General features: G+C 44.0%; 1 protein-coding gene across 1 annotated transcript; it reads right to left on the bottom strand.

The window, feature by feature from the left end:
* Positions 1-255: 255 nt before the first annotated feature.
* Positions 256-14,462, bottom strand: ACTG2 (actin gamma 2, smooth muscle). The gene is made up of 9 exons (XM_056860701.1): positions 14,166-14,462; positions 11,063-11,221; positions 8,531-8,659; positions 7,169-7,279; positions 6,158-6,242; positions 4,047-4,208; positions 3,014-3,205; positions 2,259-2,440; positions 256-490 (listed from the first exon to the last, which is right to left on the bottom strand). The coding sequence occupies exons 2-9, from the start codon at positions 11,186-11,188 to the stop codon at positions 347-349; spliced, it is 1,131 nt and encodes a 376-aa protein (XP_056716679.1). The 5' UTR covers positions 11,189-11,221; positions 14,166-14,462; the 3' UTR covers positions 256-346.
* Positions 14,463-27,149: the final 12,687 nt, after the last annotated feature.

The following is a 27,149-nucleotide window of genomic DNA, read 5'->3' as shown; positions in this document are numbered from 1 at the left end:
CAAAGTAAACTTACAGTAGGATCCTGCTATTGGGCTTGGGCAATGCTAGATATTTGTGAAGAATGTTGCACCTTATTAAATGTTGTATGCAACCAGATTTTCAGTTCCATGTAATTGAATGCAAAATAGTGGATAGATACGAAGCAGTTCAAAAGTGTCCTTATATGAAAGCAGCGTAGGTACAAAAAAAGTTTCCTTCCAGGCTGAGCTCAATTATATGAAAAAAAGCAAAGGACAAGGTATCACAGACAGTGCTGGTTTGAAAAAGTTTTAATGCTTATTGAAGGTTAGAAAGAATTGCAAAATAAGGAAAGCTCCATGCTCTTGAATAATCTGGCTCTGGTCTTTAGAAACACTTCCTGTGCACAATTGAAGGGCCAGCTTCATCGTATTCTGGTTTGCTGATCCACATCTGCTGGAAAGTAGAAAGGGAAGCCAGGATGGAGCCTCCAATCCAAACGGAATATTTGCGCTCAGGAGGGGCAATGATCTGTCAAAATATTTGCAACTCAGGGTTAGCACATGAAATAGGATCATACGCTTTGTCTTGGATTCACTGAATAATGAAGTGAAAATCTGGAGACATCATCCAATTTGAAACTTAAATTTCTGCACAATTGCTGTGTGAAATGGCACCAGTGATGTAATGATCTCTGTTCTCAGAGTGTAAGAAGGATCTCCACAATAAAATTAAAAAGCCAAGTAAGAATTGTTGGTACCTTGTAGACTAAACCATGTCCTTTTGCCTTTAATTTGCAGAATTTGGTAACATTTATCTCGATGCCTTGAAAAGTTTCACATGCAGATTCCTGCACATTAAGCTACTGTTAAAGGAACATGAGTAGATCTGTGTTTTTGTTTTTGTACTAGCAGGAACGATAAAAGTATCTGTCCAGGTGCTGAGTTCATTTCTGGATATATTTGCCAATGTAGATTGGCTACTACCACACTGGCCAGTCAGTCTGGAACACATACTATTTGTTCATTCCATTTTTATGTCCAGGCAATGTTATTGCCAATCCATTGATTTCCAGGGTCCCCCCCCCCCCCGCCATCGCTTCAAATGCAATTGAAGCCCCAGGATGTCCAGTGTTGGCTAGAAAAGCACTACTGAGGATTCCCAGAGCTGTAATCCCTTGAATTATCTCCCATGGACTTGCTTGAAAAAAAGCTTCTGCTTCTCACCTTCTTAATAATTTGTTTCTTTTGTGCTGCTGCCTTCCTGAATGAGATGGTCAGTTCCTGTTCACTAAGGATGTGTGTGTATAAAATTACCCTTTGCAGTCAAAGCTATTGCTCTTTACACTTTTCATGATTGCAAAAGAAAGAAAAGGTTAAGGAGCAGTTGCTGTGAATATAAAGAACAATTAAAGCATGAAAACACATCACACCCTGCAAGGAACAGTAGCTGACTAATTCAGAAATGCCAAGGCCATACCAGTTAACAGGAAATATGTACTTAGAGGTAGAATAGAATAAATATTTTTAAAATAATGGAGGAAATTAAAGAGACAGTGACAGGAAAAAAATGGGACCTTTTGCTGAACTGAATATTCTTCTGAGTAAACATATAGTATGAATGGGTATATGGGGAATATATTAAATTATGGAGAATATACTAAGTTCTATGTGAAACCACCACTTTAAGTCTACTTTCGAATCATTGTGGAAATGAGTATCTCAGCATTTTTAGTGTGTCTCGATTTGTATAATTTGAGTTGCTGCATTTAGAATGTTTTCAAATGTAGAATGTCAGAATCCAACAGACACACAGTAAGATTTTCCTGTTGCTGGTTAGGAAGCAGGTTCAGCTGGGCAAGGGGGACGGCTTCTTAAATACCTAGCTGGAGGAGCCCAGTGCAAAAGCTCAGGTCAGAGCCTGCCTGCTGGCCCTGCCCCCATTGAGCCAGGGCCTGATTGGTCCATTTGAAATATAGGGCGGGCCAGGAAGGTATGCAGCAGGGCAGGAAAAGTTCCAGCCAGAGTTAAAGAAGCTATGGCTCTTTCTCCAGCTTTCAAACCAGTAGCCATTTTGTGGCAGAATGCTGGCAGCCCAGCTGAGTCCCTGCCCCACCAGACAAGCCCCTGAACCTTGTGCCAGCTCCCAACCCCTCTCCAGCACATGCCAGAAAACTGGGCTTGTCTAAGCCTTGCTTTCCTGTTGCTGACGATGAGAAGGGAAGGTTGCAGATGGGCTGTGAGCAAATGTGTATTAAAGAAAGGCCTGTTAAATCCCAAAGAAAATAGGCCATACATACCTTTATCTTCATTGTGCTGGGGGCTAAGGCTGTGATCTCCTTTTGCATTCTGTCTGCAATACCAGGGTACATGGTGGTGCCTCCTGAAAGCACATTGTTGGCATAGAGGTCTTTGCGGATGTCAATGTCACACTTCATAATGGAATTGTAGGTTGTCTCATGAATGCCAGCAGATTCCATGCCTGTGGGAAATTATACAGGTTCAGCGAAAGGTCTTTCCTAATTCAGGTGGAAATTCAGGAAGACTTTCTTAGGGTTTCACCCACATCAGCATTCTTTTCCTCAACTGTACCAATAGTTTGCCACTCTTGGTAGTTTGGACTTCTCTTTTGGGAAGCATCTTTAAAGTTATTTTCTGCCCTCTTCTCTTAACACTAGTTCTAAACTGGTTGTGGGAAAAACTGGAAGTAGGAAAACCAAAGGAGCTGCCATTTGCCTCTATGATTTTTGCTATTTAACTGGAGTCAAATTATTAGCGTAATTTAAAATATCCCTTGATCATTAATTTTAATCCTAGGATAGTATTATATTATACATATTAGAATAGGGAAGAGCTTATTCTCCGCCCATTTATAATTTGCTCCATCATCCAGATTGAAATATACGAAACTATGGAGCATAACTGATAGTTTACTGAATAAGAAAGAAGTACCAAGAGAGGAGGAGGAACTCTCTTCTGTGTGTAATTTCTGGCCCTTTGACCTCAGTTCTGAAAGTAGTAGTGACTACATTTTGTTCGAGGGATGAAGACTTACCAATAAAGGATGGCTGGAAGAGGGTTTCTGGACAACGGAATCGCTCATTGCCAATGGTGATAACTTGCCCATCGGGGAGCTCATAGCTCTTTTCTAAGGAGGATGAAGAAGCAGCTGTGGCCATCTCATTCTCAAAGTCCAGAGCAACATAGCACAGCTTCTCCTTGATGTCACGCACAATTTCTCGTTCAGCTGCGTAAAACAGAAGCAAGTTATTCCAGAGGTAACTCTACTATGGATGTGGGGGCCCTAAGGACAGCAGAAAGGGGGAAAGGCAGATTGGCCTGGAAGTTCTTCTTTGGAAGCCCTTGATTAGTATATGGGTTTTCCTATTGCCTCATTTCAACACCCCCTTTACCCTTCCAGTTATTCACAAACTTTACAATAGTCTTTAGGATTCTCAGCCGTTATTTGAATGGTGCATCTAATGATAAAGCTCAGAGAAGGAGACAGAGTCCAATGATCAGTGAGTTGGATTGAGTCGGAGGGACTCAGTAGCATACTTTTTGTTAAAAAAACATACACACTACTTGACCTTGAATCTAGTCTCCTTGACAGCAATCCTTAAATCAGATCTCAAACATGGAATTGATCTCTCACTTTTCATACATCCCCTCATTGCATTCCTAGACAGAACACTGAAAACTGTGATTCTGTTAGAATTCCTTTATCGTGGATTTTCAGTATTCTCCGAAAACTACGATTCTCATGGTCCCTTACATGGGAAACATGACAGTTTAAACTCTTTAAAATTGATGTACTTTTGTAGAGAAGAAAAGCCATAAGTTAACAAAATAAAAACTGCAAGTAATCTAAGTGCAAACACACATATACTCCTGAAATCCATATATCCAAAAGCCAGGACATTTAACAAGAAGCCAACATACGCAGGGGGCGTGCCAGTGCATGTATTGAAGAGAAAATGTCCCCATACACATCTTATATGTTCACTGTATGCCTACTGGAAAATTAATGCTGAAACAGAATTAAATAAATCACTGAAGTCAGTCCAGCTGAGCCAATTCCTCCTCACCAGTGGTGACAAAAGAGTAGCCCCTCTCCGTAAGGATCTTCATGAGGTAATCCGTAAGGTCACGGCCAGCCAGGTCAAGGCGCATGATTGCATGAGGCAAGGCGTAGCCTTCATAAATGGGCACATTGTGAGTGACGCCATCACCAGAGTCCAGAACAATACCTACAGCCAAGAGCAAGGGAAATTCAGGATAATTAATCATGGCCTTCCCATTTTCTTCTCTTATGTGGAAACATAAATAAGCTGTTAAACCTCTATATCGCTTAATCATAAAGTGTTTGTTTGGTCAGAAAGAGATGTAAACAACTTGACCTACAGTGAATTTGATGTCCCACTGCTGAACCAGTTCTATCTAAACAAGACTGGTGTGGGGGAAAAGTATCTGAAGGATTTAATTTGTTGTACATGCATCAAGGCATCAAGCCATGTACATGCATTTTTAACAGGACAATTCTATGCACATAGATGTCCATGGAAGCTATACCCTCTGTACTCACAAGATGTGTTGATCTAGCTGAAGGATTACCCTGCTTCAGCTCACCCTATTTGTCTAGTTTAAAGGCTTGAAGGAAGGCAGCAGCCACATCAAGCAAAACCTATCCCAAGGGAGATCAGTCTGAATGGCTCCTCCGGTGCCAATGCCACTTGGCAACCGCCTGGGCTGTCTTCTGGGTCCAAAGACAAAAATCCTTACATGTTCATGCTCACAACAGAGCTGCAGTTTGATATCAGTAGCAGCCTCTCCCAGTCTATCCTGAGAAATATGGCTCTGTGTACTCTGGAGGCTTAGGGCAAGGAAGACACCTATCAGACTCCTTGGCATGCCTATACTTCAATCTTTTATTGCTTCATGAGAATTCTGAAGATTGGGAGTCAGTGAGAATGTGGGGAATTCTGTAACAGAATCCTTGGGAATGATGATGATGATGATGATGATGAAGGAGAAGGTAATGGTGGTGGTGGTGGCTTTTATGTGCTGACTTTCTCTACCACTTAAGGAAGAATCAAACCGGCTTACAATCACCTTCCCTTCCCCACAACAGACACCCTGTGAGGTAGGTGGGGCTGAGAGAGAGTGACTAGCCCAAGGTCACCCAGCTGGCTTCATGTGAAGGAGTGGGGAAACAAATCCAGTTCACCAAGATTAGCCTCCGCCGCTTATGTGGAGGAATCAAACCCGGTTCTCCAGATCAGAGTCCACCGCTCCAAACCACCGCTCTTAACCACTACACCACGCTGGCTCTCCCAAAGATCAGGAGAGAAGGCTGGGTGGAATTGTAGAGCCATTGGTTATTGATGTCTGTATTTTCTCCCTCCTTTAGCTGCTTGTTCTTAGAGTTTGGAGAAGCATGGAGAATTAGCTGCCAAGGGAGAGCAAAGGTAAGCCCAGGGCTCCTGTTTCCAATCCCATCCAGCTTTTTTCAGGATGTCTCCAGGGGGATTTCAGAACTCTCAGCAGCCAAAGCTTGGCTCGCTTGTGGCAACGGTGGCATGATGTAGCCCCTGTCTTTTTTCTTGACCAGTCAGCAGAAGAGGAGCCAAGTTATATAAAAGAACATGTGTGTGTGTAACTGGCTCTGATCCCAATTGGACCTCCTGTGACTTTTCTTTAACTTTAATGGAAACACTGGGAGAGATCCAATCACTGATCTCACATACAATGTGTAATTAGAGACTTGTAGCCCTTTTTGCTGGGTCGACTGTCCCCAGTGATCCTGGGAGAAGCGGGTAACTACAAAACTAGTTGAATTCTGCCTTATAAATGCAGTATTTACTAAAATGCAAGCCTAGTTTTTCCCCCCAGGTATGCCGAAAAAGAGGGTGTTGTCTTACATTTGCTTACAAATTACAATTATGTCCAGTAATTTGTTTTGTGTATGTAACATTTTAAGGGGGTTGTCTTACATTCAAGGTCATCTTCCTTTCTAGTAAATACAACACTGCAACTCAATACAGCTTCTAGAAACAGCAGAAATTGTCCCGCCAATTTGCATATAAATTTGCAGTTTGCATATAAACAGGCAGGGTGCAAGGGTTAATTTTCCACCAAACTTTATTTAAACAGAACTCGTGCTTTTGAACAGCACAGAGAACTGAAGCTATGTACTCACCAGTGGTACGGCCAGATGCGTAAAGCGATAGCACCGCTTGGATTGCAACATACATGGCAGGGACATTAAAGGTTTCAAACATAATCTAGAAAGGGAAGAAGAGAAGAATCAAAAGCAGAGCCAGGATTAGAGCTAGGAGCACTTAATTTCATGGGCTAGCCCAAGATGTCTTGGTGCCTCAGGTTAGAACTATATGTTAGGCTAAGTTTGTTTAATTCCAGTCTTCTTTTTCACAGACTGCAGCTGCAGGGGACTTTGATTTTAAGCGGGAGGTGGTTGTGGATGCGTGTGATTAACCTGCAACCGCTGCAGCCACATACAGTTAAAAATTGTCAAAATGTCACCCTGAGACAGATAGTGAAATGGCACTAACACAGCACAACCCACTAGGAACCATGGAAATACTCCTGTACCAGCATGGAGCTGCACAAGGGCACAACAGTGCTCTCCGCAGGTCCTGACTGTGCATCTCCATGTAACTTGCTCAGGAGAACTGCCTGGCAGATTGTTTGCCACAACTCGGATTCTTACATCATTAAAAATACAATCCAGAATAGAGTTACACCCTTCTTAAAGTCTATTGAAGTCATCAGGCTTAGAAGATGATAAGTCTGTTTAGGACTGCCTTGCAAATCCGCTGTTCTTAATAGCCCCCCAGATCCATGACCAGAAGGGGCCACCTCAACGTTGCCTCATGCTTAGGGCTGCCTCAGCCTATATACATGCGCAAGCTTCCTCCTATGCACAAGCCACAGTCGAAGAAAGCTTCAGAACAGAGTGCACAGCCATTCTGCTCATTATGATGAGCGGGCAATGCTCCTGCTATGTTCTGAGCTGTGGAGTCAGGGGTTTATTGTATGGATCATATACGGTTTCCCGGCATGCCCTGCAACATTGCAAAGGACCCTGGCCTTGGATGGCTGCTTCAATAAAAAGCTGCACAGATTTCTTGTGTGGCTGGCAGGAGAATTTCCCTTCCCAGAGCAGCTCAGCAGGCCCTGATGGTTTTACCTGAGTCATCTTTTCTCGGTTTGCCTTGGGGTTCAGAGGTGCCTCTGTGAGGAGAGTGGGGTGTTCCTCGGGAGCTACTCGCAGTTCATTGTAGAAAGAATGGTGCCAAATCTGGACAAAGTAGAAAAATAGCAACTCTCAACTGATTGTCAAAAAAAGTGAAGCTGTAGCAAATGCCTTACTCTCAAAATGTGATTACGAGAAACAATAATACACACTTTACTATTACATACATCTGCCTTTGGCTTCTGTAGGCAATGTACAGCTAATGACAACTCTGAGAAGCAAATAAGACACCATGTCTATCTAGTCCATTGATATTTTAATTTCAGTGTGACCACATGTGCTTTCTGATCAGGTAAAGAATTGCTGTTGGGTTGTCCTTGAAAAGGCTCTTTCGGGAAGCCACTCCTCAGGTCCCTACTCTACGACCTGATATAGCCTGAGCACATGTGCTCCTTGATAGGGAAGCTTTTACAAGTGAGAGAGTGCCAGGCTGTGTGATAAAACACACATTGAGCCCTGGACCACTGATGTGGCCCTTAAGAACACAGAATTTGGGCACCTCTAGCTTAGCTGATATGATTAAATCTGCTTGCCCATTGATTCCCAAGATGCAAAGAATGCTGATAATTTAGTGGAAATATAAATAGTTGAAAGTTTTTTTTTTCCTGAAAAATGTTAGAAATATCATAGAGATGTGGAAAGTGTATATCCTGCCTTCCCATGATGAACTGTGCAGCTAACAAGTTTTTTTTTTAAACTAAACAACAAATTGAAACTAACAAAATGTCAACCAATTTAGGCAAAAAAAAAATCAAAGGAAGAGCAATTAAAACAAAGTAATTTAGTCGCAGCAAAGTGATAATAAAATTAGGAAAAGCAGGTAATCCAACCATCAAAACAACCAAAATAAGCAGTATCCTCTTTAAATATGCCACTAGTGTAATGTTTATTACTCTACTGTATTCCACTCCAAAAGCCCTCCAGAACAAAAAAGTCTTCACAACATGCCAGAAGGTCTAAAGGAAGGGGGCACAACAGGCATCTTGGGGAAGGAAGTTCCAAACCTAATGGGAAGCAGCTGTGGCTCAGTTGCAGAACATCTGCTTTGCATGCAGAAGGTCTCATGATCAATTCCTGGCACCTCTAGTTAAAAGTTTCATGTAACAGATCATGTGAAAGACACCTAGCTGAGACCCTGGAGAGCTGCTGCCAGTCAGAGTAGACAACACTGACCTGCAAAGACCAATTGTTTAACTCACTATAAGGCAGCTTCATATATGTTTATATAAAAATAGATATGCATATGTATCTTCAATAAAAATGGGAATTGAAAATGATCAGAATTCTTCACCATACCTTTTCCATGTCATCCCAGTTGGTAATGATGCCATGCTCAATGGGGTATTTGAGAGTAAGGATTCCTCTCTTGCTTTGAGCCTCATCCCCTACATAGCTGTCTTTCTGGCCCATCCCCACCATCACACCCTAAGGAACCAAAAAAGAGAAAGTAATAAACTCCCTGGCAGAAGGGATTCAGAGGGACCAAAGCACTTACCTTAAGACTCTTACACACAGCATTCATTGCTTTCCATTCATCAGTACCAGATCATGGCCTGTTCTGTTGAAATAAGTGCCCTTTCCCATGAAATATTGTGATAACCAGGTAGATGGGGCCTGGGGTTTTCCCAGAATTACAACCGATCTTCAGACTACAGAGATCAGTTCCCCTGGAAGAAATAGAAGCTTTGGAGGTAGGGTTGCCAGGTCCCTCTTTGCCACCAGTGGGAAGTTTTTGGGGCAGAGCCTGAGGAGGGGAGGGCTGGGGAGGGGAGGGACTTCAATGCCATAGAGTCTAATTGCCAAAGTGGCCATTTTCTCCAAGGGAAATGATCTCTATTGGCTGGAGATCAGTTGTAATAGCGGAAGATCTCCAGCTGGTACCTGGAGGATGGCAACCCTATTCGGAGGGTAGATTTATGGCATCACATCCCCACTGATCTCACTCCACTCCCCTGACTCTGCCCTCCCCAAGTACTACCCTCAAATCTCCAGGGATTTCTCAACCCAGGGGTGAAGAGTGTGAGCAAAAAGCCCTAAGTCACACTCCAGCCACAGACCCCAAAAGAGTTTCAGACAAGCCATTCTGCCTCTCGGTCTGAGGACCCTTCTCACCAGTGTACAATATATAGATATTAACGTTGGCTTTGCTTTCAAGGAGGAACAAGCCAACATAGATGAAGCAAATGTAAAAGTGCGGAATTATTGTATCATGATGCAAGGCAGACACTGTAAGTCCTTGAACCAGACTACTCAACAGCAAGGACAGACTGAAGATTCCTCCCTTTAAGGGTGGCTTCAGGCCACTCTTAAAGCCCCACGCAGTGGTTTTATGACACTGTTTCTAACTCCAAACCAGGGAGCTGCTATTTGCCCTGCTTGGGAAACTTACATGCAGCCCATCTATACACACACAGCCTCCAATGGGCAAGCAGCAGGTCCCTGGGGCTGTTTCAAATCAGGAAAATGGGGAGAGGAGAGGCTTAAGCTCCTTTCTCCTGCATGCTGTGGTCCCAGTCCAAATTTCCAAATCCTGGAAACCGTGTCTCCTGCTGAGAACTCCCCGTGTGCATCTGCTTGACAGGACTTGATTTGTGCCATGTGGCACTGAGATTCTGACCGGGAACAAGGTGCAGCTCAGCCTTTTGAACTACTCTTCTCTGCAGAAGTCAGTTAGATGCTTCAGTCTTTGCCGGCACCAGTCCAGCTTTCCTCTGCAACTAACTTTGTACTGTTCACGTGTAAGTCAAAGACCATCAGAAGAAGCCCTCCATTTCCTATACCCCAGCTGAACTGAAGTTTTGCTGCCACATGCCAGTATCGCAGCCAAAAATGGACTGCCCCTTACTGGGAAACTTCCTGATAAGGTGCTGCCCTGGTGGGTCACTGGCGGCCAAGAGAAAGCGGAGCCACAGTGATGATGGCAACCCTCACCGTGCCAACTTTTATCTATATCTTTTGACGATACTTCCTTCTAGTGGTATATTCTGGATTTTGTATTTCTGTAGGTTTTATTATCTTTGTATTACCGAGCTTATTGCATTTGTTTTGCTCATGACCTCTTGGTCCACAAGCATAAAGGACAGAAATAGAGGAAAGGAGAAAGTGGAGCCAAGTGTCCCTTGCAGTGCTGGCAGTGATGATGGCAACAGGTGTAGCCTTTCAGGTGAGTCTACACCACGGTCATGGCCCAGGTGTGAGACAAGCATCCCCTGTGGCACCACCAGCCCTGCAAGGGCCACAACTCAACCTGCTTTGGGACTGTTTCCACATCCCAATCTTCTCCTGACCCCTGCCAGTCAAATAAAATATTACACAGGCAGCTCAGAGAATACAGGAACAGGTGACCAGGATACTTATTGTCCAACAATCACCATGTAATCTCCTCCATCCTCTGTGGTCTCATTAATAGCCAGGAAGCTTAAGGGCCAGAGCTACAGTCACTCGTGGCCTAAGACTGAGTTATTTGCTTGTGGTCCCATTCTTCCCTCCATGTAGGAGGGGCTGTGGCTCAGTGGTAAAGCATCTGCTTGGCATGCAGAAGGTCCCAGGTTCAATCCCTGGAATCTCCAGTTAAAGAGACCAGGCAAGTAGGTGAAGTGAAAGACCTCTGCCAGAGACCCTGGAAAGCCACGGCTGGTCTGAGTAGACAATACTGAGTTTGATGGACCCAAGTGCTGGAGCCCTTGCTGTCAAACAGCAGCTAGTGACAATCCTGTGCAGAGTTACTCCAGTCTAAGCCCACAAAGGGCTTTGACATGGATATCTGTAGCCAGTGTTTCGCACCAGGCATCCTTATTAGATATACCCAAGGGGATTCAACACACAAACCTGGTGACGTGGGCGACCCACGATGGATGGGAAAACCGCACGGGGAGCATCGTCGCCGGCAAAGCCAGCCTTGCACAGCCCGGAGCCATTGTCACAAACGAGGGCAGTTGTCTCCTCTTCACACATGGCTGAAACAAGAGGCGGTGGGGCTCAGGGGACCTGGAGGAGACAAGACCGAACCAGATTTTATGATGCAGCAATACACAGCGGTCCTTTGCAGGCACAGGACTGATAGAAGCCAGTTCCAACAAGAGGAAGTTTGAAGTATAGCAAGGACCAGGTATGTTGGAAGTGGAGTTATAGTAACATGGTTGATTAGAAGGAGCCAGTGTGTCCAGCTCACCCCAACAGGTTGTCCCAGAAGGCATCACTGCACTACACACACCGGCTGAACAGAGAGCCCTGGGAAGCAAAGTGCTGTGTACTTTCACTGTGTACAGAGTACATTTAGGAATCACTAGCAGACTGATCAGCACACGCAACAATCTGCAGTTCCCAAGATTCTTTGAGGGAAAGCCTTGACAGTCAAACTAGCATAAAACAGTTACATCTTTGTACTGTGGTTATGTCCACATATAACTGGTCGTCTTGACCTTTCAGCACCTTTGTAACTCTCCTTTGACTGCTTTTCTACTTTAAATATTGAAAGATGCAACAATTGTATGTGTGCAAGATGTACAGATGCAAGAAAATGCATTAGTATTGTCTGTGCAAACATGAGGCCCTAAGCAAAGACAGCCACATTGACTTGGGAGCTGCTTCCTCCATCTAACTATTGCATTTTTATCTTGCCTTTCCTCCCAGGAGTTCAGGGCAGCGTACAGAGTTTTCCTTCTCTCCATTTTATCCTCAGAACAACCTTGCAAGGTAAGTTAGACTGGTCACTGGTCCAAACCACCTAGCAAGCTTTATGGCTGAGTGCAGATTTGAACCTGGGAAGTCTTAGTTCCTGACCATTATACCATTACTGACTCTCAACTAAAGGGGGTTGCCCTCCAGCCGATTTCGAACCTGGATAGGTAGATCTGATACCAACAGCATTACATCTATTACTTCTCTTTGTGAACAAGTTTGAGAAACACTGTAACAGAGCAAGCTAATTTGCCTAAAGCACAAAATATGGCTAAGCATGGTCACCAGCTTATATGGCTGTCAAAAAGGACTGGGCAAATTCACAGAGAAGGAGAGGTCCATCAACAGCTATTAGCCATAAATAATACCTACATGGGTCCTCCCAAGTACAGAGCCAGTCTGTCTCTGAATGCCAAATGCTACAAACAAACAACAGGGAATGGCCCTCACTTTCCTCATGCCCTGCTTGGGAATCTTGCAGTAACATCTGGCTGGCCATAGATGGAAAATGAATGCTGGACCAAATGGGCTGTTCCAGCAATGTGGATCTCACACATAAGAGTCTCCTTACTTGGGATCGGCAGAGCCAGCATCACATTTTGTACATTTTATCCCTGGCCACAGTAATATCATGACTTCACCATTTTCCTTGGTATGCCCAAGCCCTAGAATTTTGTACATTCTGTTTCACTGGATTTCCACCCAAGCCCAGAATGTGGCCCAAATCAATATGAACAGACAAGATCACACTAAAGTTTGGGAGCATCAATGTCAGTTTCACATCAAAGCTATTTTTAATCATCACTTTTAATTGGAAAGAAATATCCTAATTTAAATATCAATCAGAATAAAATCTTATAGGATTCCCTAAAGAATCCCAAATGGATTCCCTAAGGAAAATCCAAAGAGGCAGTAACACCAAGCTTCCACATTTGCAAACAAGAGAACCAGAATCTAAGATCTATAGTCTTTAACACAAGGCTTAATTTGTACCAGGGTTCAAAGCTTATCCTTAGAATACATGAAGTGAGAAAATGCAAATAACATTTCCACTAATTCAAGATTAGATAGACAAGGGTCCAGATCAGAGAATGACATTTTCTCACAAATCTGAGGCTTGGCACTTTGTTGAAAAATCAATCAGTGCTTTAACGGACTGCCAAAGAAATGGAAGGACCAGAATCCTGAATTCTGACCTTTGAGATTTCTCACAGATATCTTTTAATCTTGAACTAAATTTGATTTAGGAAAAAAAATTTTTTGTTATCTGCCCTCTGAAAATGTCCTAGAGCTCCCTTTCAGTTCTTGTGCAACAGACTCAGATCTTTCCACTCATCCCAAAAGCTACAAGCATGAATCAGAGAGCGAGCGTAGCATACCACTCCAGTCTGGGTGAGAGTAAACAGAAACATGAGGTACTTCACAAGCTTTTCCCAAAAATGGAAATAATCTTCCCAGCCCCTGGCTTCCAAAAAGAGGCCACTCCCCACATTTTTCTTTCAGATCTGGACACAACACATGCAACATCGGGAAAGATTAAACCGTTTGGTTTTGAGAATAGCTGTTATTGGTTTCAGAAGGCATTAAAAAGAACAAACATATTAAAGGAATCAGGAATATAGGCAGAGGGGAATAAACTATGTAATCAATAACATGAGGACAGCTCATTTCAAATGGTTTGATATCTGTAGCTTGTTCCCCCCCACCAACATGTTCAAGCTACCAAATTCCACTTCTAATCTGCCTTTGGGGCTGAATTAGTTTCCTTTGCAGAACTGTACATCGGACAGAAAACTCTTCAAGGTGCTGTCCTCATATCTATCTTAAAAACAAACACTCAAGCAGACATATGGGCACCCATGTAAATCCCACATCACAAGAGCCCTGGGATAGAACAGCTTGCTTCTCCTGCAGCTAGCTCTTACGTGAAATACACACATGCACCCCCCTCGAAAGAAACTCTTCAATGGAATTGCAGAGATTAGAGCTTTATATCCCAACACTTCCTCTGGATATCCTCCGGAAATCAACTCTAAAAGAAACACAGAGAGGCAGCTGTCCTTTCCCAATCCATTTCTATAATCCAGTTCCCAAAAAGGCACATGCAGAGAACAATCTGAAGGGGCACTCCTACAGCACCATGTTTTAAAACCTTGCTATAGCCGTCGTAGTGTCATGTGTTCCCTGAACGAGACACTTCCCTTTTGACCCTTCAGAGTGCTCGTGCTAGCAAAATCTTTCTGTTACTCACCAGGTCTACTAGAGAGTTCCTTCCCTCTGGGACTCTGTCCTGACGATGCTTTTGGTATAAATACCAGTGAGACTATAAAACTCCAGAGGCGGATCTTCTCTAAGCCAAGACCCTAAAAAGGATAACGGATAGTATGTTAGCCATATAAGGTGTTTTATTTCATTACATTGACCGGGCTGCTGGTAGAACAGAGCCTGGTGAATTATTATTGTAAGAAAAATGTATGCAGGAGAAAAGTTGGAAGGCTACGCCTCAGTTGTGAATCTGCTCCTTTTATGCTATACTTGAATAAACACACGGGGGAAAGTCCTTATAAGCTATGTTGGAAGAGGAAGTAGCAACACCTCCATTCACAGAGGTGTGAAAGTTACCAAGAATGGCCAGAGCCTGCTGAGATGGTCAAGTGCTCCCCAGAGAGAAAATCCACATGGCACCCCTTATCCTGCTAAACAATATGGGACACAAGGCACCAGGAAATTCTCCTGCCCACTCCTCCTGCTGTGGCACATCTCCCACACATTCCAGTTAGATTTGTGCAAGAGAACTTCCTGGTGAATTGACCCATGGGTCAGATTATTCAATCTTTTTTTTCTGTTCTGCACCCTTTAATGGCTCCCAAACTATATACCTCACCTTTTAAAAAAATTATGCACTGTGCATTGGGTTTGACAAAACACAGAATGCCAGCAACTGATCCACAATAGGCCCAAATCTTCCATTCACCTAACCCCACCCAGTCATAGCATCCCAAATTATAAGAGAAAAAATAGGGGAGAGAGAGAACCACTCTGCTATCATTAGTGAAACAATTCAATTAACATTTTCCAAACAGAATAGAAGTGTGCAAGGTTGTGTGCTGATTTTTTAAAATGTCAAGGCAGCCGTGTAATAAAGAGGTGTTGGGGAAGGGTAGGTGTATTTCATGCATGCAGTTTCTAAGAGGCTCCACAGGGGGAAAAGAACATGTTACCTTTGGAGCTTCAAGCAATTTGGGGGGAACACCTTTAATCTGGGGAAATAACACATTATTTAAAAGGTAACATTCCCTCCTGCACATACTGCTTCTCTTTAACATGTGAACCCATTTGTGTGTCTTTATGGCTGCCACAAGGATCTAGGGTTACCAGCTCCGGGTTGGGAAATATCTGGAGATTTTTGGGGTGGAGCCTGAGGAGGATGGGGTTTGGGGAGGGGAGAGACTTCAGTGCCATAGAGTCCAATTGCCAAAGCAGCTATTTTCTCCAGGTGAACTGATCTCTATCGGCTGGAGATCAGTTGTAATAGCAGGAGATCTCCAGCTATTACCTGGTGGTTGGCAACACTACAAGGTTCAGACAATGACCAGATGCGCAGTTGGAGATGCATACTCAGAATTTAATTCCCAGGCGTGTGCAGACCAGTTTGGATTGGGATCCTGGCACATGGGGAAACTGGGCTTCAATCTCTTCCCCTTGCATCGGTTTCATGACCTAGAACAGCAGTATGAGATGCTATAATTTTCCCTTTGGGGGAAACTTAACATGAATTGATGGCTACATGTAAATCACCCCACCAGGGCAGGGCTTAAGCCATTTCTCACTGTGCTCCGAAGTCCTGGTCCAAATTTGGCCTGCACATGCCTATGTATTAAATGCCAAGCATGGAACTTCCAGAATACATCTGACAGAAATGCATCTGGTGGCCCTGAGTTTGTAATGTGTGAATCAGTGCATTTTGATACAGAACATAGATGGGCTCTTTAAAAGAGAACCCATGCATCACAAAGGATGTGTTGGGTTTGGTCTAAGGCACATTCTTCCACAGCAACGTTGAGGTTTTCTAGGCTGGTCAAGGTCCTGTGTGCATTAGCTGTGTATCTAGAACACTTCCCAGAATCTTCTGCAATATGCCAGGTAACTCAGCAGATCAGTTGGCGTGGAATGAGTTCCCCGAAGGAGGAAAATCTGAAAGCCATTATAGGGTATCTCCTCATCCTCCAGATGTTCAGAGCCTCTCAGGTTGGCCTCTGCTCTGCCTGTTGCCCTGAGATATAAAGGGTAGGGGGTTGATCTCCCACTATTACAACTCCAAGCAACAGAGATCAGTTCACCTGGAGAAAATGGGTGTTTTTTTTTGGAAGATGGATTCTTTTTTTGGAAGATGGCTCCATTGAACTCCCCCCCCTCCTGAAACCCTGCCCTCCTCAGGCTCCACCCCCAAAATCTCCAGGTATTTCCAAACCTGGAACTGGCTACCCTACTTGCCTCACTGGAATTGACTAGCAGGGAGAGATAAAGGTAAATATCATCCACGTATGTATAATTCACTCCAAAACCTGGATGATCCCCTCCAGCAGTTTCATATTGAAATTAAACAGCTTGGGGGACCAGATGGAACCCTGCAGAACCCTGCAGGCCTATGGCAGGGGTGCAGAACAGATCCGACTGCCCCCAACCACCAGGAGGGCCTGCTAGAAAGATTGAAAGTGCCACTGCGGTCCATACAAAGAGAGACAGTCCTTCAAATATGTAGTTCCCAGGCTGTGAAGGCCTTTATAGGTAAGATCCAGCACCAAACTGAGCTCAAAGTCACCACTTTTGCCAAGATGTTACTGATAAGTGGTAGGCTTGATGTGGCCTGAAAGTGATTCAAGTGTGTTTTGTTCAAAGCCTTACCACTAGCATTTAAAAAACCAGCTAAATGGAACCTTCCATTGGAGAGGGGCTGGTAATATTAATCATTGTATCATTTTTTCCACAGATTTTATTAGCCCAAATGGACAAAGGTCCAGCTGACAAATGGTCTCATGGTTCCAAGTATTCTGTCCACACATTGAAGTTGTACCAACTGAAAGGTATCTATAGAAATTTAACAAGAGCCCAAAGAACATGAAGTGACTCTGTAATCATTCAGTCCAAGTTGGATCAGATGTGGGCAATGTGATTCGCAAAGTGCTCATGTAGTGCCTTATTAATTTAGTTTAAGGGAAAACATATTCTTTTATATATATGCATATTCACATAGCATAAGACACACATACATATATATATTCTTCTATACAAGTCTAGAATCACTATGCATGATGGGTAAAATATATTCTTTGGTCAAGAGACATTTGCTACTGTGAGGCTTGGGTCAGGTTGACCCAGCAAAACAGTTTGCAAGTCAGCTGCAAGTGAGATCATTCTCACTTGGTACAGGCAGGCTCTCTAATTAAGGCTGAAGCTTTGATTTAAGTCAAGAAATGTCATTATGGAATGTTAACTCTCGTTTCTTCATCATTAGCTACAGTCTACGCCTTCAGGAGATTCTTATAGGATATGTAAATATCTGTTTATACATTCTTAATGGTCAGTGGCTCAAGTCTTCTACGCAATCATCATTAGTGCTGTCTGTTTAACGACCTATAAAACATGCTGTTTTCTTTGTTCTAGGTGGAGAGCTCTGACTTTTAAAAAGTCTCTTCCACGTGCGCTCTGCTCTTTAATTTTTTTTTTAAATTATTTTTATTATTTTCTACAATTCAACTAAAATAAACATATCTCAACAATATATTCAGTTGTAACTGCTTGTAACAAAAAAAGTTCATTGCTATTACTGAGAATATGTTATCTATAATATTCTATGCTATCTACTATATGTGACTTCCCCGCATCTTCTTCAGTCACTAATTCTACTGGTTAACACTTTTGCATTTCAAATTAATTTCTAATCCTTATTTTCTCTCATACAGACTTGCTTTAAGCTATCTATACTACTTCTATAAGCAATTTCAAGTCCTACCTAGTTATAATATTATCATCATTGTCTCTATATAACATTCTATTATTCTAAATTAAAGGGATTAGATCAATACATAAACAAATTTTCCCATTAAAAATTCATCAAAGTAAATCCACCGTGGCTCCCTTACACCCCAAAAATAAGCATCATTTTAGCCATTATCTTGTTTTGGGAGGGGATCTGCCAGTCCTTCTTTATTTCCCAATCCCCACCCCCCGTTTTTCAATATAGTAGCTGCAATTCTGGCCTCTGAAGATGTAAAAGAAGATCCCGGTGATTGTATCCATTGGCTTCTTGTTAAAATTTCCAGCATCTTCTTGGTAAAATCCTTCATCATGTCTCCCTCCATCGCTGGCTGCCAGGAAGTGTTTTCTTGGGATAATAATGCTCCTCCTGTCAGCAGTGACTCAGACAAGTAAATTGTAGAGGTATTGAGTTCTTTCATGTTGCTCTCTCTCCTTGCCAGCTGGTCACTTGCAGCTACCTCTTTAAAATCTTGGGTCTTCATATTGTGGATCTCCTCAATAATTGTGTCCAGTTTTCCATTAATTGATTTAAATAGGATATTCATCACCTCAGCTAGTTGAAATGCTTGATGTGAGAGCGCTTGTTGTTTTTCGAAGACTAAATCTTGTTGCACTGCAAACATGTCCATTTGTTTGAGTAACATCTCTTCCAACCTCTTGTTTGACATATCTGCTTGTATTCTTATATAGAAGCAGGCTTTGTAATTTTCAAGATATCCTCAATTATGCTTCAAAGCAGCACAGATAAAGAAAAGAAAGTAGACAGGAAACTGCAGTATCATAGACCCTGCGTCGTCTCCTCTCGGTGGTTAAGTAGTAGGAACGATTTGATGGTTACACCGGGGAGATTCACTTCAAGTCTTCCAATCTGCCCTGTCTTTTCGATGGTAACAAAGCCCTTCTTGTTATCTTCCGGTCTTAAGAGGCGACGTGGCTGGACATTGAATCAAAGAAGCCGGAAGTGGGGGGGGGAAGGTTCTCGTCTCCCTCCCTCCCCTCAAAGCATTTAATTGGTAGTTGTAAAGTCATTCAAAAGTCCCTTTTATTGCGTCTACTCACTGATCAAGTTGATAAGGTCTTAGTCAGTTCATTTAATGGCATTTGTTTATTTTAAAAGTCTCGTTACGCTGGGCAGGGAGTCGCCGGTTTTCGTAGGTGTTTTTATCGTCATTCAGGTCTTCTCAATCAAGATAAAGGCAAAAAGTGTCTTTTTACTCACTCTGACTTCCAAAGGTGAGGCTTCTTGTTCTTTTCATAGATTATTTGATGTTAATGTATAGAGGAGGTCAAAGCCTATAATCCAAAGAGTCGTCCGTGGCAATGGTAGCCCCTATGCCGGCGGGGACAACTTCCAACTCAACGGGAGGCTTAAAAAAGCTCTCTCGGAGAATATGGGAGTCCAAACCGCTCTTGAAGGCTGCAGGGGAATTTCCTGCTTCCCGATCCACTATTTAGGACCGAGTTGGAGTGCTTTTTGCACTCCAAATCTAAACGACTCTTGGTGTTTCCTGGGAGCCCCCAGGAAACAATGGCGCTCGGACCAAACGCTCTACAGGAAGTCCGCTCTGCTCTTTTATTGATCAATAAAAGACCTGCTTAATTGTTAACCTCTGTCTTGAATTACTTGATTGAATGCTATAAGTAATTAGGACATTACACTCAGAAAATCTATCACAACAAACTGGAGTTTATACTATTTTAACCTATTTCTCCAAAGCCAAATTTTGATGTTAAAAAACCATTCGTATAAATCTTCTTTCTACTTGGTTATTCTCTCCAGTGGTTTCTGATTGTTAGTCAAAGTTAGATCAACACTCCATTGACTTCATTACTCGAGAATGCACCATTTGGTATTTCTACGCACTCCTATCAACTGCCTCCATTTAAAAACATTCTGCAGCAACTGGTGTCAGGGACATGGCTATGGATGTTACATAAGAACATAAGAAAGGCCCTACTGGATCAGACCAAGGCCCATCAAGTCCAGCAGTCTGTTCACACAGTGGCCAACCAGGTGCCTCTAGGAAGCCACAAACAAGACGACTGCAGCAGCACCATCCTGCCTGTGTTCCACAGCACCCAATATAACAGGCATGCTCCTCTGATACTGGAGAGAATAAGTATGCAGCATGACTACTATCCATTTTAACTAGTAGCCATGAATACCCCTTTCCTCCATGAACATGTCCACTCCCCTCTTAAAGCCTTCCAAGTTGGCAGCCATCACCACATCCCGGGGCAGGGAGTTCCACAATTTAACTATGCGTGGTGTGAAAAAATACTTCCTTTTATCTGTTTTGAATCTGGCACCCTCCAGCTTCAACAGATGACCTCGCATTCTATTATTATGGGAGAGGGAGAAAAACTAGCCCTGTTTGCTCTTTGATCCAGGTAGTTGTTTGATATTGCAAGGGATTCCTAGTGTAACTTTAGGCCTCTGTGGAGGCTATTTTGGCCTAGCTCCAAGTCAAAAAATCCACATGACATCCTACTAGGGTTGCCAACTGCCAAGTAGTAGCAGGAGATCTACTGCTAATTCAACTGATCTCCAGCCGATAGAGATCAGATCACCTGGAGAAAAATGGCCGCTTTGGCAATTGAACTCTATGGCATTGAAGTCCCTCCCTTCCCCAAACCCCACCCTCTTCAAACTCCGCCCCCAAAATCTCCTGCCAGTTGCGAAGACGGACCTGACAACCCTACATCCTACCTACCTACCAATCAGCATGGAGTCAAGCCCTTGAGTAGTTCTCCAGTGCAAGCATCTGAGGAACATTGCTGAAATGAGCTACCGTGCTTCTTGTACAGCCTGTTTCAATGGGACTTATGTAAGAGAATTGTATGATGGATTGTGTCGCATGGGAGTAGTGGAGTCATTTTCCCCCCTCCCACTCTGCCATTCCTCCTAATGCCTTGATCTGCTGCCTCTGGTGGCCACCTCACTTTGGGTTTGTGGTCACCTTGTGCACTGCGGAGTCCGCCTTCCCAATCCCCTTTTGCTCTGCCATTGCGTACTCCACAGCAGCTGTGATTACAAGAGTCCTTAGACGACTAAGGAACAGCAGATGCCTCAGAAGATCCAACCAGATGCTGAGAAACCCCCAGCTGCCTTTTTAAGGGAAATAAATGACACCACAGCAATGCAAATACTCCAATGAGCGAGCAACAAGGGAAAAGGGACTGAGGCGGCAGCTGGAAGGTACTGATCAGCAGCGGAGAATTGCCTGTTGAGACTTGAGAACTGGGTTTTAATTGTCCAGCTGTCCTAATTCTTAGAGAACTGAGATGGTGCTTGCACATTAATAGGAAATTAACAACACGCTGGCATGCACTGACCAAAATATTCCCCCCACCACTGCCAACACAACTGCAGTTTTCCACTATGGCTGTGTACAGCATCGGACTCCCCAAATACCATATACCACTTGCAAAAATGTTCTTCCGGAGAAAGGGTATATTTCTTCTCCAGCCTGTCTGGCACTGATTTAATAACAAAAGGATGTTCTTTTGGTTAAACATAGCCTAGAAAAAGGGTCTTGTGTTAACACATGCCAGCCTGGTGTAGAGGTTTGGAGAGGTGGACTCTAATCCGGAAAACCAAGTTTGATTCCCCATTCCTCCACATGAGCGGCGGACTCTAATCTGGTGAATCAGGTTTGTTTTCCCGCTCCTGCACATGAAGCCTGCTGGGTGACCTTGGGCTAGTCACAGTTCTCTCCGCTCTCTCAGCCCCACCTACTTCACAAGGTGTCTGTTGTTGAGAGGGGAAAGGAAGGCGATTGTAAGCCAGTTTGAGACTCCTTAAAGGCAGAGAAAAGCAGAGTATAAAAACCAACTCTTCTTCAACAGTCCAAAATGGACCTCAGCAGGTACAATGCATGAAAGATAGGGCTGTGTACTGCATGTTGCCTGAGGCTCAAACTAGTCAGAAGGTTTTTTTTTTTTTTAACATGCTCCCCTATGGGGCAAACAACACCCCTGGGTCCATTTCAAGGCTGGGGGAGGGCGGGCTAGAAGTATGAAAAATAAAATAAGCCACCACTCTTAATCAGGTCCCAGTAGCCCTTTGGAAATTAGTTCCCCATTTGACTGCTCTCTAACTGCAGAGAATGAGAGTTGGGTCAGGAGAACCCTGACCAGTATCATTAAAAAACATCACATCTAACTGGAGCATTAGTATTCATGCACACGCCTTTAATGTGAATTACAGACAAGATGAATGCATGTATCCACCCACTCACTGTAGCTTCTAGACACCTAAAACATTAAGAGCCTTCATTACTGCATTAAATACACATCCCAGTTACAAAAATATACTTCTGTAGACACTGCTTAGAGGTACACCCCAAAGCTCTCACAAGGCAAAATGGGACAGTGATTTTCCAGAGAGCCACTGTGACTGGTAAATAGGGACAAATTAGCCACATGTAATGTATCCTGAACTCCCAACATGAAGATAAATTATCCTGTTTGCTCCCTTTTACAAAGTAGGCCTTTGTGGGCTTTGCCCCGCTGAACTGTTCCATCCCTCACACGCTTGACTAAAAACAGAGAAATAAGAAAAGATTCTCAACTGTCCGTGGAGCTGCGAGGCCCCATGGTCAGTCCAATGATAGTCTCCTGAGCAGTGAAGACTTTCCCCTTGGCTGGAGCTACAGAACAATCAATCATTAAGGGTTGCTGCAACAACCACAGCCCGGTTTTTCTGATGCCAGATTGTATGCTGAACAGCTTCCAAGGATGAGGTCACCAGGGGAGAAAGTTGCCATATATGACGATGAAGGTGGAAGGAAGGCACTTTAAACATAAGGTGGCAGCTGTGCATAAGTGTAGAAGAGCTGAAACCTGTTTTTCACTCTGTGGGGGGGAACAATCTGGGGTCCCTATAGCCAGACACACCATCTCAAGGCTTATTAACTGTGCACTGGCCTCCATATATACCCTGTGTTTGAATACCAGAACACCTTCCATGCAGGACCTACTCACTGGTGCATGACAGAGCACCTGAAACGGGTGCAGAACCATTCCAAGGTAGCATCAAACCATCAGGAATTGTAAACGGGAAAAGCTTCACACACACCCACTCTCCTTTAAATGGGGAGTTGCGTCTTTACAGTCAGCCATACTGACACCAACAGGGAAGGAAGAAATTCCTTGTAACAGGTGGAGAACCAAGGGTGATAAGAGTGTCTTGCCCCATGGAGCCTGCTGTATTCATGGCTAAGCAGAAGTTTGGACTCACACAATCCAGCTCCAATCTCAGCACTTAACCATGGCAGTAGCCAGTAGAAGAAAATGGGGTAGTTGCCCACCTTTGCCCTGCTAATGACTACGGAGCATCATTCAGTTATGTCCTCAGTTGATCATCTTCCTGGGCAGTGAGGTAACTAGTAAAGGGTGCAATTGTACTATCTGGAGCCACCCAGGAAGGAATGGGATGCCCATTTGTCCTGAGCAAAAGGGAATCCTTAACAGAAATTCAAGCACCACCACTCAACTTTCCTGTTCGGTTTACAAATCCTGCCTTTCCATTCAAAGAACCATATCCTGAAAAAGCCTTGCTGTGTCCTCAGGCTGCTGCTGCTGGACAGCCTAATAAGGAAGCATCTGACCCAGGCAGCCAATCCAGCTCCCCACCCCATTGCTATCCTTTCCTCTGCTGGAAAGGAATTCAGCCCACTGACACACAGCAGGCCAAGGTGGGAGGAGCCTTTGAGGAATCTCAAGCATCTCCCACTACAGAAGACTTCCGGGGCTGGGCCTGTGGCTCTCTGAATCGCAGCCCAAGTGACAATAGTCATAAAACTGCTTCTGGGGGGTTGTCACTAGTAGATACTGCCGCCTGAGGTTCCAGACAGCTTCTCACCCTAGGTGCCAATTTTCAAATTTTCCTATCTTCATAAGAACGTTTTTCACATTACTTGCTGAAACTGTGCAGAATTCCAAGGTATGTGTTAGGAAATGAACACAGTTCCAGTGTGGCACACACCAGACTGGAGTCTTACTTGAAATGCCTGTGACCTATCTGGCACCTTTTTATCCCACCTTTCTGCCACATTGCCCATAATCTTCTCATTTTGCTATGTGTTTTACGGAAATATCATTATGGGTGGTGGTGGTGGGCAAAGAGTTGTTCAGGAAGCTTGGTCACTATGATTGCCCTTTACCTTGAGGGAAAAAATGCTTCTCAGGGGCCCCAAGATTCCCTAGAACAATTTGGAAATCTCCAGATTAAAGGGTCCCCATCTGCATCTAAAATAAAGAGTTGGTTTTTGTATGCTTTCTCTTACCACATAAGGAAGAGTTAAACCGGCTTACAATCACCTTCCCTTCCCCTCCCCACAACAGGCACCCTGTGAGGTAGATGGGGCTGAGAGAGCTGTGACTAGCCTAAGATCACCCAGCTGGCTTCACGTGTAGGAGTGGGGAAACAAATCCAGTTCACCAGATTAGCCTCTGTCGCTCATGGGGAGGAGTGGGGAATCAAACCTGGTTCTCTAGATCAGACTCCACTGCTCTAAACCACTGCTCTTAACCACTACACCACCCTGGCTCTTACCCTAAAACACCCTAAACTCCCTCACGTAGCAGCCTTATTTCACTAACACTACTGCTCACACATTCCTAGCTCTGCAACCCCAAGGGCAAGCCACCCTTCCCCAGTGCCCCCAGTTTTGAGGTGCCCCAGAACCCAGGCTTCCCCTGCTTATGTCTAGCACCTAAGAAAACTTGCATGGCAGTGCAGAGGGGGGATGACGACGACCCCTCCACCAACCTATCAAAGTATTATAGGTGTTTTATTTTGATGGCGCAACAGCCTTCCTGCACACAATATAATGCAACCTAGCCAGGAGGCTGGTAGTGCCTGTATTTCTGCATAATCATCTTAACTGAAAGGGGGAAAAATTACATTTAAAAAGAAACTGCCTTTTAACCCATATCATTTAACAGGAGAGGGGGCTGCGGTGCTCAGTCAGAGGACATATGGTTTTCCTTTAGAAGGAACCAGGTTCAATCCCTGGCATCTCCAGCTAGAAGGCCCAGGTGCTCGGTGATGTGAAAGACCTCTTTCTGAACCCTGGAGAACCACTGCCAGTCTTAGTGGACAACACAGACCTGGAGGTACTAGTGCATTTATTCAACGTAAGGCAGCTTCCTGTGTTCAGAACCTTGGCACTAAAGTTTCTTTCCTCTTCGGCAAAATATCACAAAGAGTAGAAGACCAAGCAAATCTAAAACCGGCATCAGTGATCCATAGCTGATTGTGAACATTAGTTTTGCCAGATATTACGATGGGTGGAAGGGGGAGATGAATCCCTGCAGCAGAGACACACAGAACATATATTTGGAGCTTCTGTGACTGCAAGAGTGATGTGCTTGCCTGATTCCCCCCTTTGTGCTCCCAGCGTGTCACAACTTTTTTTGTGCACAAAGGTCCTGCAAGTGCCAGCATCTGCTTTTGGGAGGTCTCAGGTAACTATCAGGAAGAAGGTGGAAAAGAAGAAGAGTTGGTTTTTATATGCCAACTTTCTCTAACACTTAAGGCAGAATCAAACCGGCTTACAATCCCCTTCCCCTCCCCACAACTGACACAAAGGTAGGTGAGGCTGAGAGAGCGTGACTGGCCCAAGGAGAGAGCGTGACTGGCCCAAGGTCACCCAACTGGCTTTGTGTGTAGGAGTGGGGAAACAAATCCAGTGCATCAGATTAGCCTCCGCCGCTCATGTGGAGGGGTGCAGAATCAAACCCGGTTCTCCAGATCAGACTCCACCGCTCCAAACCACTGCTTTTAACCACTAACTACTTAACCACTATGAATCTCAATGCATATGTACTTCACAGGATACAAACTAAAGATTTGAAACGTGGTATATTTTTTAGACTCTCTGGACTGTGTGAGTGAGAAAGAATCCTAGCACAGTGATTTCCTCTTTCAGCAACAATACAGATAGGACTAAAGGAACCAGGGAGGATGAATACCTTCGGGGATCTGACAATATCAACAGACGGTGAGAGCTGGTGCACACCATTGCTTTGCAGAAGCTATCTTTGGTCAAAGGGATACGGACTGAACACCTATCAAGAGGGGTGTAAACTTCTAGACACCTGCCAAGGAAAAAATCCAAGGATGGTGAAAGAACTGTTTCGATGCTCATAGGAGTAAACCCATCTGGGCAACAGCAGAAGACAAAAACTGGTGAGGGCAGATTGGTCAGTTTCAGGTCAGTTACAATGGTGGGGGCATTCCTGAATTGAGGCAAATGTGCTCCTTCAGATGCAATAAAGCAGTAGGAGAACCTCAGGCAACCCCTCCTTTTTTTCTCCTCCCTGGAAAATCTGAAAAAAACACCTGTAATTCTAAAGAACGGGAGGCTGCCATATAAACAACAGTATCTTCTTCATATAGAACTGTTTCTTCCCACTGTAAGCATTATTGCTTAGCTGGTCATGGAAGGCTGAGTTCTTGGCACAGCCCTGTCAAGCACAAGAACTCCAGACCCATCTTCCCTAGTACACTTTACTCTGCCTTTCCTCCCAGGACTTCAAGGTGGCATATACTGTTCACCCTGCCCCATTTTGCTTGTACAACAACCCTATGCAGTAGGTGTGACTGAGAGAGCAAGCAGCCCATTGTCCCCGTGAGCTGCACGGCGGAGGACACATTTGAACCTGGGTCATCCAGATCCTAGGATCAATACTTTAATCACCACACCACACCATCACCTAGATCATGACTTGGAGATTCCAAAGACTTCCATTCATGCATGGGGGTGGGTGAGTGTGCCGCTTGATTAGAGACATTTAGAGGAAGGAAGACTAACAGAAGGATTTCAGTGCCAGAGTCTTGCAAAAAGCCTCTAAGTATTCTTTAATTTGTTTGCTAGATTCTGCCTTCTTGCTTTGCAATATGCTGGAGTGGAAGCCTGATCAGTGAGCTACCAGACACTGGTTAAATCAAGTTTAGTGTTAGTTTCAGTTTAAGAAAGAATTCTGAATTCATTGCTTCCCCCCCACACACACACTTAACAACTATGAGAGATCAAAGAAACTGCAAAATTTCTGGAGTATTAACAGCTGGTATTACAAGTACTGGCAATCACTGCATAGAGGGGACCATAAGTTATTGGAGGAATATCTTCCATAAATTATCTTGGAGGAGGATCGTGAGCTGAAGACAAAGGCAAGAGGCCTCTGC

Source organism: Euleptes europaea, chromosome 14 (assembly GCF_029931775.1).
Source record: "Euleptes europaea isolate rEulEur1 chromosome 14, rEulEur1.hap1, whole genome shotgun sequence".
NCBI lineage: Eukaryota > Metazoa > Chordata > Lepidosauria > Squamata > Sphaerodactylidae > Euleptes > Euleptes europaea.
This window is presented reverse-complemented; position numbering and strand designations above follow the sequence as displayed.

Coding starts and splice junctions, on each gene's coding strand:
- ACTG2 (XM_056860701.1), bottom strand. CDS start 11,188: ATGTGTGAAGAGGAGACAACTGCCCTCGTTTGTGACAATGGCTCCGGG. Junction 8,660..11,062: donor TGGGTCGCCCACGTCACCAG/GTTTGTGTGTTG, acceptor TTGGTTCCTTAG/GGTGTGATGGTGGGGATGGG. Junction 2,441..3,013: donor CTTCCAGCCATCCTTTATTG/GTAAGTCTTCAT, acceptor AATTTCCCACAG/GCATGGAATCTGCTGGCATT.